The sequence below is a fragment of the Brassica rapa genome, chromosome A04 (genome assembly GCF_000309985.2).
Source record: "Brassica rapa cultivar Chiifu-401-42 chromosome A04, CAAS_Brap_v3.01, whole genome shotgun sequence".
In the NCBI taxonomy this organism is placed as follows: Eukaryota; Viridiplantae; Streptophyta; class Magnoliopsida; order Brassicales; family Brassicaceae; genus Brassica; species Brassica rapa.
In genome coordinates this window covers 12,139,202-12,150,668 of record NC_024798.2, presented here as the reverse complement: position 1 = coordinate 12,150,668, position 11,467 = coordinate 12,139,202, and the positions used below count along the sequence as shown (strand labels likewise).

The following is an 11,467-nucleotide window of genomic DNA, read 5'->3' as shown; positions in this document are numbered from 1 at the left end:
TTGTACTTGGTTGGGTCGGTTTTGTAATGTACTGAATTGGGGGGGTGGGTAAACTGGAAATCATCTTGTATGCGCATGCATTATGATAGTAAATGTTGTATATAAATATATTAACTGATTTGTAGATAAGAATCACTTAGTTCAGTTTATAAATGTCTTGGTATCTTTATTCTTTAAGTTAGCAAATTGAATGTAAACAAACAAAAAATTGGTGTGGGTATAGCATACATATTATGATATTAAGACGAAGGATTCAAACCGTTCATTTCAATTCTACCACAAATACTTCTTATGTAAATCATTTTAAACATAACTTGCAGAGTGTAACCAAGTGATGGTAGTGGCAATCTCTTAGGCTTCGTGTGTACTCACATGGGTTCGATTTTCTCTAGGAACTAAATTATTACTACCTGGTCAGTCTGGGTTTGGGTTTTTGCCCAAATGATTTACATGGTGGGCCATAACAGATGATTGATCCACCTCCGACTATTCCAAACTCGGATCAGACTGTGTGATACGCTTTCGGACTAGTCCACTTTGTAGCACTAAGTGCGTTCCTCCCGGACCGACCAGATCAGCCGATAGGATTTATCAAAAAAAAAAAACTAGCAGAATATGGTAGTTAGAAAAGTGTGCTAGAAAATTGATTTCTATATCTTACTTTTATACTAATGTTTACACCACCAAATAACTGCTTCTAGGAAACATAATTGCAAGTATGAAAGTAGTTTGCACAGAAAAATATCAATTTAGGATCTGACTGAAGATCTAACCATGATAAGCTTCATATTATATCTTTTCTGGATACATATTCCCTACATGGTTATGGCATAAGGGTGCATTTGTACTAGGTCTCAAAAAACATCTGCACTTTTTGGGGCTTTTTAAAGTTGAGTCTTTTTTCTGCAAAATTCTCTTTATTATTCTTGCAAATCTAAAACCATTGCATACGGCCCACAAATAATAATGAGTCGGCCCTGTCAACATGCTTAATAGAAAAGATGGGTAATAGATTATTTCCGTCCAAGAAGAAAACAAAAGAAGCTAGATACAACAGATTTGATCCAAAGCAAACAAAATATCGTGCGTGTGAAGCCATAAAACATTTTTTTAGACTAAAAAACAGATGCATTGTCTCATAACTCTAGTCACAGTGTAATTGTCACACAGTGAATACATTTCTTAAAACTCAAACATTATTATAGAACTTTTTTTTTTAACAACTACCATATTTCGAACAAATATCATATTTTGAAAAAAAAACAAATGATAAAAACCTAAAAACTCAATTGTATGGTTAGAAACAAAAATAATGGTAGTTTATAAATCAGTTTTCGATCAATAAATAAAAGACAAACAAACCCGCGTTTTCTAAGCGCGGATCAAAATCTAGTTGCTTATTATCTTTTTAAATTAGCTTAATTAAAATTTAAAATTAATTTAATTAATTGCATATGTTAAAAAAAAAATAAATAAATTAAATAGAAAAGAATATTACTATTTTGGTTAGTATTTTTTTGTGCAAGATACGATTTTTCAAAAATGGTAACATAATATTTCCTAATATTTTCATAATGTAATTCCCATATTTTCGGAATTGTTCATACTAATCCATAGAATCTACATACATTTAAGCCGTTTAAAATCTGTTTCTATAGGTTTTAGATTTTGATTAATGTGTAGATTGTTGGTTTTATATATTTTAGAAAGATAGGCATAGCGCAAAATGTATATTTCAAATATTTTTAGATTAGTGTTATTTCCGTAGATCACTTATTCTAATCTTAGTAGATTTAATGAAAAATGTGGATGATTTATTCTAATTATAGTAGATCTAATGAAAAACGTGGATTTTATTTTCTACTTTGTAGAATGTACATTCTAACGTCCTTAAAACGAAATCTGAAATTTTTATTTAAACATTTTTTGAACCAAAAAATACTTCTACATTGGTATATGTATTTACAATGCAGTTCCTATTTTTTCTAATTTATTTGTTTATAAAACTATTTATTTGATTTTTTAAATTGGAAAAAGCATTATAAAAAATAGTATAAATTTGAGATTAGTCAAATAAGTCGATATACCTCTTTTTTGTCTAAAAAACAATTTTCTCTAAATAAAATCATCTATATGGAAATGAAAATATGAAATCCTTGTTCTATGAAACGGCTAAGAAACATATAAATAGTAAGTATTAAATTGTAGAAATGTGCTTCAGTAATCATTTAATCTATGAATCACTTACCGATGATACATGTGTTACGCAATATGACACGGACGTAGAGAGCTTATTTCCTTTTTACCTTTTTCTTTTAATCTAGGATAGGTATCCAAGGTCTACACTTAGTCCACAGATCGACCTATCTACATCTATTCGAATGAACTATAAGCAATGGACATATGTCCGCTTGGTCGCACAATTAAGGATAGTGAAGCGCTTTCGAATCTTTTTTTTTTCCGTCGATTAAAATTTGATTAAAGGGCCAAAAACCCCCATAGACCAAAATACAAAAGCCCAAGAAAGACGGGCCAAAATTAAAATAAGACACCGGCCCAAGGCCCAACAACGCAACCCTAAACTCGTGACCACGAGACTCCGCCGCCGCGCGGACAAACGCTGCGGCTCCGGCGTTGCACTCGCTTCGAGAGTCCACCGGGTAACCAACCGTCGATTCACCCGGATCCATCGGAACTCACAGACTCCATACCATCTCGCCGTAAACGTCTTCCACTCAAGTGAAACCCAAACCAGAGAGAATCAATCGACTGTTCGAGATCTCATCCGTCGCCATTCATTACAGTCACCGCGAGGAAGGCTTCACGCGAACCCTTATCGTTAACCAAGGTCGAGCTTCGATCGTCCTCCGACGTCGCCGCCACCCAATCCAACCCAAACCAAAACCGTAAAACCAAAAGGAAAGAACAGACTAACCCTAAAACGGAACTAGGGGAGCACCAGACGGCGAGGTAAGGCATGGAACGCCTTCACCCCCCGTGATCTAGACCGACGAGGACAGAGCTGACGAAGCCTCCACCTCTCGGGAACAGGAACCGGCGTCGACGAAGCTAGGAGAGCCTTCGCCTCCCGGAGACAAAACCAAAAGGCCAAACAAAGGCCTTCACCGCGCCTTCCTCAACCCGACCGCGCCCTTACTCCAGAAACAGAATCGCCACATGCGGCCTTGTTCCAGAGCTCAGGCAAGGCGGAGGAGAGAGGGGACTAGAGCAAAGCAAAATCGAAGACTGAACCGGTAGCTTGAGGGGCTCCGGCGACGGCACGCGCGCTCACGCGCCGGCCGTCCGCCGAACCCAAAGGAAGATCTGGTTTCTCTCTCTCTTTATCTACTCTCTCTCTCTCTCTCTTTTTTTTCCTCTGCTTTGAGCGCTTTCGAATCTATCATCACATGATTTATTTTTAACTGTTTGTTAAGTTTTTATGCTAATGCTACTTTTTCTTTTGGAAACTAGGTTTAACCTGTTCCATTTTTTTTAGTTGGGCAAAAACCTGTTCTATAAGCTTTGTTTTGCCCAGTTGTTATTCAGTTTTTTAATTTAATAATACATAGTTTCTCTTATGTCAAAAGTTAGATAAACATATCAGATAAAACAAATATGATGATTGACAGCTACACGTATTGTCATGTCAACGACTAAAGAGGAGATGAGAAGGAGTGAAGGCAAGCACGATCTGGTCGACAACTTACCAGCAATCAACGAACTCAAAGGACATTTCCCATTCTCAGCTATCTATTATCCTCTTCCTTTTTCACACTTTTGCCTGTCAATCTTTTATTTCGTCTCTTATCAGAGATCCCAATAAATCTGACACTGTTATTTATTTATTTATTTATTTATTCATTTTTGTCCATAAAAGATTATCACTTAGAAACCGACACAATTCCCCCCACCCCCATTGCGTGAAAATGCCTTTGTTAGTCATGAAATTTAAATACAAATTTTTAAGAAATGACCTAATAAAAATAGGAAGACAGGGTGTATTCTGAGAGAGAGAAAAGAGAGAAAATGCGTGGGAGGGAAGCACCGACGTCCGGCGGCGCGTATGCGCACGTGCCGACGCCGGTGGCTCCCTTCTTGTCGATCCTTGCTAGGTTTCCCTCTGTGCGCGTCGATCTACTGTCCTATCCGATATATTTTCGGATCTGGAATAGGGTTTTATCGCCGGAAGAGATTTGTCTACGGAGGGTTTCAAACGGCGGTAATCTCTCTTTCTCTGGATTCGTGGTAAGGTAGTAGGACGCGGCTCGTCGCGACAGCTTGTTAGTTTTTTGGGTTGAAGTTAGGGTTCAATCCGGGAGGCGGAGGCTCCGTTAGTTCCGCCGTCGCCGTTCAAGTTTCCGGGGGGTGGAGGCTTCTTCAGCTCTGCGTCGCCGGCAAAGTCTCCGGGAGGTAGAGGCTCTCTCAGCTCTGCGTCGCCGGATCATGTACCGAGGGGTGAAGGCGTCTTGTACCTTGCCTCGTCGGCTCTTGTTGCTTAATTTTTAGATTAGTTTTTTTTTAGGGCCTTTGTGGTTGTTTATGGCGTTGGTGATGGTTGAGACCCGTGTGTGTTCTCTCGTTGGAGGAAGAGAGAAGCGTCCGTATCAAGTTGGTGATGTTTCTGTGAGCCGTGGTTGTTACTCTGGTTTGTGCTCGAACGGTGGTGGTGATGATCTCGCTCCGGCGATTGATCTCGCCGGTAAAGATTTCTCTAGAGTACAAGACGGCGGTGGTGAAGAGTGTGTGTAGGTCATGGGATCCGGTTTGTCACGGTGAGGCATGCTCTTGTAGTGGCCGGTGAGAACCGTCCGTTCTCCGACGTAAGTGCTACCGGTGGCGGCGACGTTTGCGGGTTTGCTTCTCGAGGTAGGGCGAACCGCGAGTCGGCGTGTTTGGGTTTGAGGATATCGGGCTTGGGCCTAAGCGGGTTGGTTCTTTTAAGTTGGGCTTTGTGTTTGGGCCTTTTGGTCTTTGTAACTCTCTTTGGGCTTCGGCCTTTTTGCTAATATAATTCAGTTGAGAAAAAAAAAAAAAAAAAAAGGAAAATCGAACAGTATGACAACGAAAAAAGCATAATTCGGTACATAATCAAATACCCTAACTTTTCTATATACACATTATATTTTATGTAATAATATATTTATGTTCTTGAAATTAACCGCTGCAACCTGCTGAGAATTTTTTTTTTCAATTATTTACTGTTAAGTTACACGTAGCTTAATTATATTGACATTATCTATTTTAACTTTTTTTGGTACATTTTGAGAAAGTGAAAGCCGAAAGGACTTTCCATCGAGGGTTTTCTCCACCAACTTGAACTCTCTGTTTTGCTCTCCACCATCGGCGACGTCGTTCTTGTCTGCGTTTATTAGCCATCCCGAAGTGTGTTGCGCATGGGATATCATCTTCGCTTTGTAATTTTTTTGAGACAAGAGGTCGTTACAGTACAATCGGCGAGATGTAGCAACCTGAACTTCTTTTACTTCACATCAGCGATTCTTCGTCTGAGAACTATTAAAACATTGAAAATTCTGGGGTTTGTGCCTTTGATTATATTCTGCCGATGCTTTTTTCTCCTATTTGGGATATAATCGGCACAACTCAAGACATAGTTCTTAAATCTAACCCATCAATACCGTTGCATGTCGGATCTGGTAGGGCTAGTAGAAAGAAATGATTTAGGGTTGAACTTGTCCCGGTTGGTCGAACTCATCTGTTTAATGCGAACTTTTGGGGAAATTATGTTTGAAATATGAATTTAAAATTTAGGGATTAGATCTATATTGGATTTCTATGCAGCATGAAATGGAATATCTTGGATATTATGTTATGTTAAATGGGATGATTCGTTAAATAGAATAGTTTACACTACTTAATGTTATAGTTCTACTCAGTTGTACTATTTTCTGGAGTAAATTAGCAACCCGTATGAAGATTTCCATTCCATTCCATATTAGTGTATGTTTTGTTCAATGTATATAAATATTAGACTACATAATATATAACTGATTATTGACGACTATGTTGATTTCCCATATTATTTGCATATCTCATCTGTTGACTGCACATGTTATTTAACTATCTCAGGTTTGTCATAGATGAGTTGGGCCTTCTAAGAATATGTTTGCATAGGATTTGAACCAACTGGAAAGAAAACAGTTAACAACTATTTCAACTTCCGTTGGATTAAGTGATCAAGAGTGCATTAGAGGAAGCGCATTTGGTGATGTTGAATGCGTCCCAGTTTGGTAAAGTATTGTAGAAGGAGGCCCACACCTTCTCAGTCATTTTTGTGCATTACATTATCTTCTGTCAGTTGGGAACTGAAAAGGACTTCAAACTATGGTGTCTCGTGTAGAGTGGAACAAAATATTGTAATATTTCCATGTTTTGCTATTTGGGTTGGAGTTTATATTTATGTCTTGGATTTAGTAATCAATGGTTTTGGGTTTAGTATGAAGGGTTTGAGTTCACTCTGGCAAAACAGTAGGTAATTTAATGTCAACTAATAAAAATTACAGAATTTGAACAATCTTCTCCATCTTATTTTACCATTTTTTATCACGTGTGTATTTTATACTATTTTGAGTATATAGAATAGTACATATACACCACTCACTTGGTAACATATGTTTACATTTGTTATGTAAATGGACACAACTTTAACTTCAACATGGTAACCATTTTTCCATCTTCTTGCTGCCTTCGTTTAACCATTTGTGTTAAATTAATCTTCTCCATTTGTTGTGTTTCGACATGTGATTCTCATAACACCACAAAACCAACGACGTCACGTACTACGTCATCTACTCTCTCCTAGATTTCTATTTTAGGTGCCCCATGTAGCATGAAACATGAATTGCTACGGGTTTTACTTTGAAACCACTCGTTTCCTTAACAGAGTAAAACTATCTTTCATAATTACACCAAATACGTGATTTTTTGGTATTCTTTCATATGCCAAATATGTTAGCAAGTCTTGGCCATTTATTCCAGTACCTACGTCATACTCTCTCACACCTGGTGCTGTCGTCCCCCATGACATACCTTCACACAGTTTTTCTATTTTATGTGTCTTGCGTAGAATAGAACAAAATATTGTATTATTTTTATGTTTTGCTATTTAGATTGAGCTTTATATTTCTGTCTTGGGTTTAGTGATCAGTGGTTTTGGGTTTATTATGAAAGTTTGGTTCACTCAGGCAAAGCAGTGGGTAATTTAATGTTAGCATATAAAAAATACAAAATCCGAACAATCTCTTCCATCTTATTTTACCTTTTCTTAGCATGTGCTTATTTATTCCATACTATTTTAAATATATAAAATAGTACATATACACCACTCAGTTCGTAATATATATTTACATGGAACCATTTGTGCTAAATTAATCTTCTCTTTTTGCTGTGTTTTGATATGTGATTCTTATAACGCCACAAAACCTACGACGTCACATACCATGTCATTTGTAAGATAAGAGAAATGGCAGAATCGGATGAACTGTGTGTTAAATATCTGAATATTATATTATGACAAATCAATGTTACTTATCTAATTTACATTTGATATATGACTACTACGCAAATTAATCCGTATTGTTGGTAACAAACAAAAAAACTACTTATAAAAACAAATAAAGATCAACCAAAATTAAAAATAAATAAAGGCTTCGAATGTTACGAACTGCCCCGCCCTGCACTGTAATTAACAGTAACAAAAATCTCTACATATATCATATATCTATACATTTTTATAACTGTTAAAACCGCACCGCAATTAAACCTCTTATTCCGCACAACTCAAGCCGCAATTACCATTCGGAGCTAAAGATAAATAGCGAAAGCTGCACAACTTTATACACGTAATTAACACAACTACCAGAAAAAAAGAACTTTGTACACGTATCCATTGACTTTTAATTCATGGCAGAAGAACATTCATATCCTCAAATTAACTGTTTTGCCGATAATTGTTAATTACTCCCTCCGTTTTTTAATATAAGTCGTTTTACAGCTATACACGTAGATTAAGAAAACTATTAATTTCTTATATTTTCTAGACAAAAACATCATTAATTATTTACCTAACCACAATTCAACCAATAGAAAAATAGAAGATATATTACCATTGGTCATACAACATTAATTATTAATAAATTTTACATAGAAAACCGAAAACGACATATAATTTGGAACAAAAAAGTTTCTCTAAAACGACTTATATTAAAAAACGGAGGGAGTAATGAATTGGCGACCAAATATAGACAATTTATTAAAAATTGTTCAGAAAAGAAAAGACAACTCAGTTCTCCTGTAAATGAAATGATTTCCTTTGTCGTATATTACCTGTAAATTATATGATTTAAATAGGAAAAATATAGTATTTTTTAATATTCAGTAAATTGGGAAAAAAACATTTTTTAGATTAGTATTCGCTGGCTTGGCCTAGCTATTTGCTTTTAGTTGGCGAAGGATTCACATGGCTTCTCTTCACATTAACCAATATCTTAACACGTGATAACTGATAAAGAACCCTTTTTCTGTTTTCTCATATTATCTATCTCTTTCAAGAAGACAGAAGAAGAAAAGATCATCAAGACCGATCTCGTAGACTTTAATTTCTTTTCTTGTCTTCTGTCAAAAACCAGAAAGAAACTTTTCAAGCAGTAGAAACAAAAGAAGAATCTCATAGAATCGTGAGCTTCACGACGATGGAGTCTTTGAAGAACAGAACATTGCTTAAAGTCATCGTCCTCGGAGATAGCGGGTAATCATTTCCCCAGACTTCTTTTCAAGATTTTTCGAGACTTGTCTCTTGATAATTCATAATACAAATGAATTATATTGTGATCATGTTCTTTTATAAAAAATAATAAAATAAAATTTCTCCTTTTGTCCTTTTAAAATCTTTATTTATGCAGGGTTGGCAAAACTTCATTGATGAACCAGTATCCTCTTTAAATCTTACCGTTCAAACTTATACATTGGTCTGATTTCTGTTGAAATTTCGGTTTTTTATATGCTAAATCTCTAAATTTTCAGCGGTCTTTGTAAGAAACCCTAACTTGTGACTTAAGATACGTGTACAAGAAGTTTAATCGACAATACAAGGCCACGATCGGAGCAGATTTTGTCACCAAGGAGCTCCATATTGAAGACAAAGCTGTCACTTTACAAGTAAAATTTATAAATCATCCCTTGTTTCACAAGTAAAACATTTTTCTATTCAGAAAATATTATAAACTTTTTGTCAAAAAATATCTTATAAAACTCTGTTTGTAGATATGGGATACGGCTGGACAAGAGAGATTTCACAGTCTAGGAGCTGCGTTCTATAGAGGTGCTGATTGTTGCGTTCTTGTTTACGACGTTAACAATCTCAAATCTTTTGAAACACTCAATACTTGGTACATGGAGTTCCTCAAACAGGTTTTGCCTTAATCATTCATTTTCTTGCGAGAGAAGTTAGAGTTACCGTGCGTTTATATTCAAATTTCTGACGGATTCGATTCCTTTTACTGATACCTTCCAGGCAAATCCTGTGGAACCTGAGAAATTTCCATTTGTTTTGATTGGGAACAAAACCGATGTAGATGGTGGAAACACCCGAGTTGTAAGACTATATTCTCTATGAATCTTCTCTTTAGACCCACCAAAACGCTTAACTTCAGCAAATTTGCTTATGCAGGTTTCGGATAAGAGAGCCGTTGAATGGTGTGGTACGAAGGGAAACATACCGTACTATGAAACCTCTGCAAAGGAAAATATCAATGTGGATGAAGCTTTTTTGGGTGTTGCACACAAAGCTCTCTCCAATGAACATAAACAAGATTACATGTGAGTTTCTGTGCATCAACTTTGATTCATAGACACATCTAACTTTTCCAACTTTTCTCCGACATATATAACTCTTCCAATTTTTCTTAAGGTTTCATGTTTGATTATTTTGTCTTTTAATTTGCAGATATTCCAGAGACTTGTCTGCATCTGTTACAGACATTCTTGAGGAGCCGTCAAGACCAGGCTGTTCTTGCTGATTCATAAGTAACACATCTGATCAATAATATCGAATCGAAGCTCTTCTGTTTTTAATCTTGTCTTTTTATTTAATCATATGTTGGTTTATATCAATTATTGCGGTTTTGTAACAAAATAACTGGTACATGCAACGACCTGAGTGTTTTGATTCATGTGTAGCATTCTATTTAATTTTGTTCATGTTATTGTTGATACATTCAAACAATCAAAATCATTTGGAACATTCGATCTATTGGTGTTCCATTGTTATTTATTGGTTTTCTCTTAAAGTTGTGGAGTTGTTTTTTTTTTTGTTGTTGGTTTATTTCAAATCAATCAGTCCATCAATTTTCTCTCCTCATCTATTCAGTACCCCAGTCTCATTGTAATGTGCGCTCTTCACAACTCCTGATAGTTGATTATGAATAATTTGATTATTAATATTTAGAAAAACAATTACATTTTCTCTTTTTGGTTTCATTCATTATTAAATAACTAAATTCAAACACAAACACAGGTAAGCATTATTTTATATTTGGAATAAATGATGAGTATAGAGTTAACTAATAGAAAGTGGCTTGTCAGCATCCATCTCTTGAAGCTGTCCTGGATTCAAAAGCTAACCTAGTATAGGTTTAAAATATCTCGACAAACATTTATTATGGGCAAATCTTCCAAAAAAATTTAAATTTTATTTATTTGACAAAAATAGCACAAAAAAAGAAAAAAAATAACAAAAATAGATTTCATTAAAAAAAATAAAGATTCTTGTACTTTTACTTTATAGATATACTAGATATAAGTCTGTGCGTTGCAACGAATTTTGTTTGATGTTTTAATTTAATAAGGAAATAAAAGTAATAAATCATTTTATTATACTTTTAGGATTGTTTTTCATATGTTGTGTGAGACTTATTTTATAATTAAGAACTCATTTTTACACAAATTCCAGTTAATATTTATATTTTATAAGCATGGTGCATAGGTAATTTTTATCAACTTTCTACTTAGTGCTAGAGAAAACACTCATACCTATAATTTTAAACCCAATCCAACCCGAATTAAGAATTAGAATGAAATAAAAATTAAAAGTTAAATAAAGTCAATTGAGTCAATGACAACATCATATACTTTCTTATGTAATAATTTAATATTTTATTAAACTTATCTGATGCTTAATAATTTTCTTAATTCATTATTTTTTAATGATATATTTCTATAACAGTATTTTAATTAAAAATGAAGTAGAAAAATATTACATAATAAAAACAAAAATGTAATAAGATGGCGATGAAGCTTGATTTTTTTAACAAAATGCATGTAAAAATCACTTCGTGAGAATAATAATAATCTATTTCTTACGACCAAACAAGCAAATACATATCAAACATGTGTATGATCTTCATATGACCAAACACATATAAATAGCAATCATGACAACATCCTAATTTTT

The 11,467-nt window shown here is 34.9% G+C and overlaps 1 protein-coding gene across 1 annotated transcript; it reads left to right on the top strand.

Moving 5' to 3' along the window:
* Positions 1-3,715: 3,715 nt before the first annotated feature.
* LOC103864302 (ras-related protein RABG2) lies at positions 3,716-10,304 on the top strand. Its single transcript, XM_009142062.3, has 7 exons — positions 3,716-8,764; positions 8,919-8,945; positions 9,075-9,174; positions 9,280-9,426; positions 9,530-9,610; positions 9,686-9,834; positions 9,962-10,304. The coding sequence occupies exons 1-7, from the start codon at positions 8,709-8,711 to the stop codon at positions 10,032-10,034; spliced, it is 633 nt and encodes a 210-aa protein (XP_009140310.1). The 5' UTR covers positions 3,716-8,708; the 3' UTR covers positions 10,035-10,304.
* The last annotated feature ends 1,163 nt before the right edge of the window (positions 10,305-11,467 follow it).